General features: G+C 36.5%; 1 protein-coding gene across 1 annotated transcript; it reads left to right on the forward strand.

The window, feature by feature from the left end:
* The first annotated feature begins 832 nt into the window (after window positions 1–832).
* LOC121889935 (E3 ubiquitin-protein ligase RNF19B-like) lies at window positions 833–3110 on the forward strand. Its single transcript, XM_042402172.1, has 3 exons — window positions 833–914; window positions 2162–2311; window positions 2441–3110. The coding sequence occupies exons 1-3, from the start codon at window positions 849–851 to the stop codon at window positions 2900–2902; spliced, it is 678 nt and encodes a 225-aa protein (XP_042258106.1). The 5' UTR covers window positions 833–848; the 3' UTR covers window positions 2903–3110.

The raw sequence follows: 3110 nt of genomic DNA on the forward strand, positions 1-3110 counted from the left end.
TGTTGCCTTATTTTATATTTTATATCCACGCGATATTTGTAGCTGTCTGTACTTATCTGTAACTCATAGGCCTACTTCTTTATTTTGCATTTAGCATTTTTGACTTTATGTCGTTACAAATAATATAATGAATGTAACTCATAATGTGGTTTGAGGAAAACTGTTTTGATGGCTGGTGATCATAGGCCTATTATGTATACAATATGTCCTCGTACATGGCACATTCAAAGATTGACAAGAATATTATAACCTGGCCATATTTGAGACCAGCTGTTTGCAGTGTTTGAGGGGTATCTGCAGCCTGCTTGTGGTATATCTGTTTCTCTGCATGTTATTTAGTTTTTGGTAGACAACTATCATCATTGATGTCTTCTAAGACATTAGAAGACTTGCCTGATGTGTAACTGTGTTAGTTAATGTTATTTCTCGAGATAAGTTCCTGTTATTTTGTCCATACTTCGTAGACCTGGGTACTTTCTATGAAAATCACGTTACTTATTAATGTGAAACCTAATCAGAAATGAAACCGAAAACGTCTTGTCTTGTAGCATAGAGACTCGCCTACCACTGCTGTTTGTCGTTATTTACAGCAGACAGCAGCGTAAAATGGAGAAGTGTTATGACCCTCGCGACAAAAGTCTTAAATTCGTCGATGGAGATGATGATTTAGATTGTAAGTAGCCGAATATGTCCTCGGTCAATTTTAAAGTTGCCTAAGCATGAAAAGAATACGGATTTTAAAGTATTTTGAGCTAAGATAAACACAAGCCTAATGCTCAAGCTTTTAATAACGCTTTCGTGTGTTTTTCTCAGTTGTGTATGAAGGCTTCAAGTCTAGAAGAGCGCAGATGTCCTGTGGTCATGCTGTAACTCCGACGTCTCTCACCAACTGGTGTCGCAGATTATTAGACGAGGTAGGATGTTATGACCTGCATTTCAAAAATACTTCACGGAAGACATTTTGAAATGTCGCCGTAGCAAAAGCTCAGGTGTAATGAGGATGAATTCCTTTTAGCTGCCTGAGGTGCTGTTATTGTGCAGTTGAGGAAGTACTACCTTTAAGAAGGCTAATATGCTCCAACTTTTAAAGAAAACACTCTACACTAAAAGTAGTACGGGTACTTAGCAGCAAAATGTAGACTAAAAGTAGTATCAAACGTAAAAGTACACGTCCACAGAAAAAGCATCCTGTCACTGATCTATTACTGTAGGCTATAAAGCCTGAAAATAGCCCTATTCAATTAATTTACCCATTAATGATGATGGAATTAAGGTATTTATTGATGAGTGTTTAAGGGGATAATTCATGTATAAATTATTGGATTGAAATAAATTAAAGTAAGGTGTTTTAATTTTCAATCAAGGGTTTTGTACCCCTTAAAATGGACCAAAACCCTGGAAAACTACCCCTGAGTTTCCCCCTTAATTAGAAAATTAAGGCATTTAAAGGTATAAATTAAGGGGTGGTTTTCATGGGTTTTGCACCATTTTAAGTTGTTTTTACCCGAAGTACACAAATTGCCTCTAAAATATTTAAATAGAAGTAGCCTTTAAAGTAGCAAAAAATACTCAACAATAGCACGAGTTCCACAAAATTATAGTTAAGTACAGTTCTTTAATAAATGTATTTAATTACTTTCCACCACTGATACTGAGGATGCTGGTTCACTGGGTAACTTAGACAGAGTATTAGTAACACCTGTGTTTTTCCTACTATAACAAATCAAAGTTAAAATCCATTAATACTTGGTCATCAATCACAATATTGACCAACAATTGATTTGACATTGAAATTGATTACAGTAAGTTATGAAATAATCATATATTTGATGCAACCCTAGAAATACCAAGACCAGGATATTATGTTTCATTAGGTGATAGAGGGAATTAATTAACAAATGTTTAAATGCTATTTACACAGTAACCCTTCACAATATGACACTTGTAGTCAAAGTTTGACCTTGACCAAAAATCAAGACTCCAAGTGAATTCAAAGTCATTCAAATTTCCAGGATGCAGATTCTTGACACTGACATTGTTGACTCATAGCAGCCGTAGAGAATGGCTGTTAGTACAGTCTTAAGATTTTGCATAGTGTTAGTGGCTTGTTTCCAACCTGCGATTCTAATGAATTAATTTACTTTTCATTTTTTCAATAAAGGGTAAAAGCAGATTTGTGTGTGGCTGTTGTCGTCAAGAGTGGTCTTACGTGGAGGTTCGTAAAATGGCCCTTCTGACCCCTGAAGAAATGGAGTACTTTGAAAAGACCATGGCTGTCAATGCCATCAGGGACAACTTTCATGCCAAATTAGTAAGTGTCTCATTGAAACCACAATATTTAATAGCTGTACTTGAAAACAAAATGTGCTATTATAAATATAGAAATATAATAATATCCTTCTCTATTTTCCCTCTTCTTTCACCACCTACAATATCACAGTGTCCTGGATGCAAATCTTCTGTGGTGAGAAAGGATGAATCTAATCTGAGTGTCCGCTGCACATTTTGCACTGCTAATAAACAAAAGACCTATGAATTCTGCTGGCAGTGTTTAAATGAATGGAAAGGTCCATCTCCAAGATCAGACCGCTGTGAAAATGATGGCTGCTGCAACGAGACACTAAAATTACTGAGAACCTGTCCAGACATCGTCTTTAAGGACGTTAAGGGGGTCTCTGGCTGTCCCTCCATCCGTGCCTGTCCCACCTGTGGTGCACTGGTGGAGCATGACAAAATAAAATGCAAAAACATAGTCTGTCTCCGGTGTGAGAAGGAGTTCTGCTTTGTGTGTCTGAAACTCAATAAAGATTGCAAGAAGGAAAAGCTGTCCGACTATAACACACTCTGTTCTAGCGGTGTAGCACCTAGACAGACCTCTATACCTGTATGGCAGCAGAAATAATGTAAACAACACCAGACCATATGTGCTTTGGTTTCTGTTGATATCTGTCATAGAGGCATCTTTCTGGCAAATATAATCATCTTTGTGTTTTGTTGGTGAGAAATTGGCAACTAAATGTAATCATCATAACTAGTCTCTGAAATGTGAAGCATTTATCAATTCAGAAATTTTAAACTTAGCTGGAACATACATATACATATCCTTTCAT

Source organism: Thunnus maccoyii, chromosome 22, assembly GCF_910596095.1.
Source record: "Thunnus maccoyii chromosome 22, fThuMac1.1, whole genome shotgun sequence".
NCBI lineage: Eukaryota > Metazoa > Chordata > Actinopteri > Scombriformes > Scombridae > Thunnus > Thunnus maccoyii.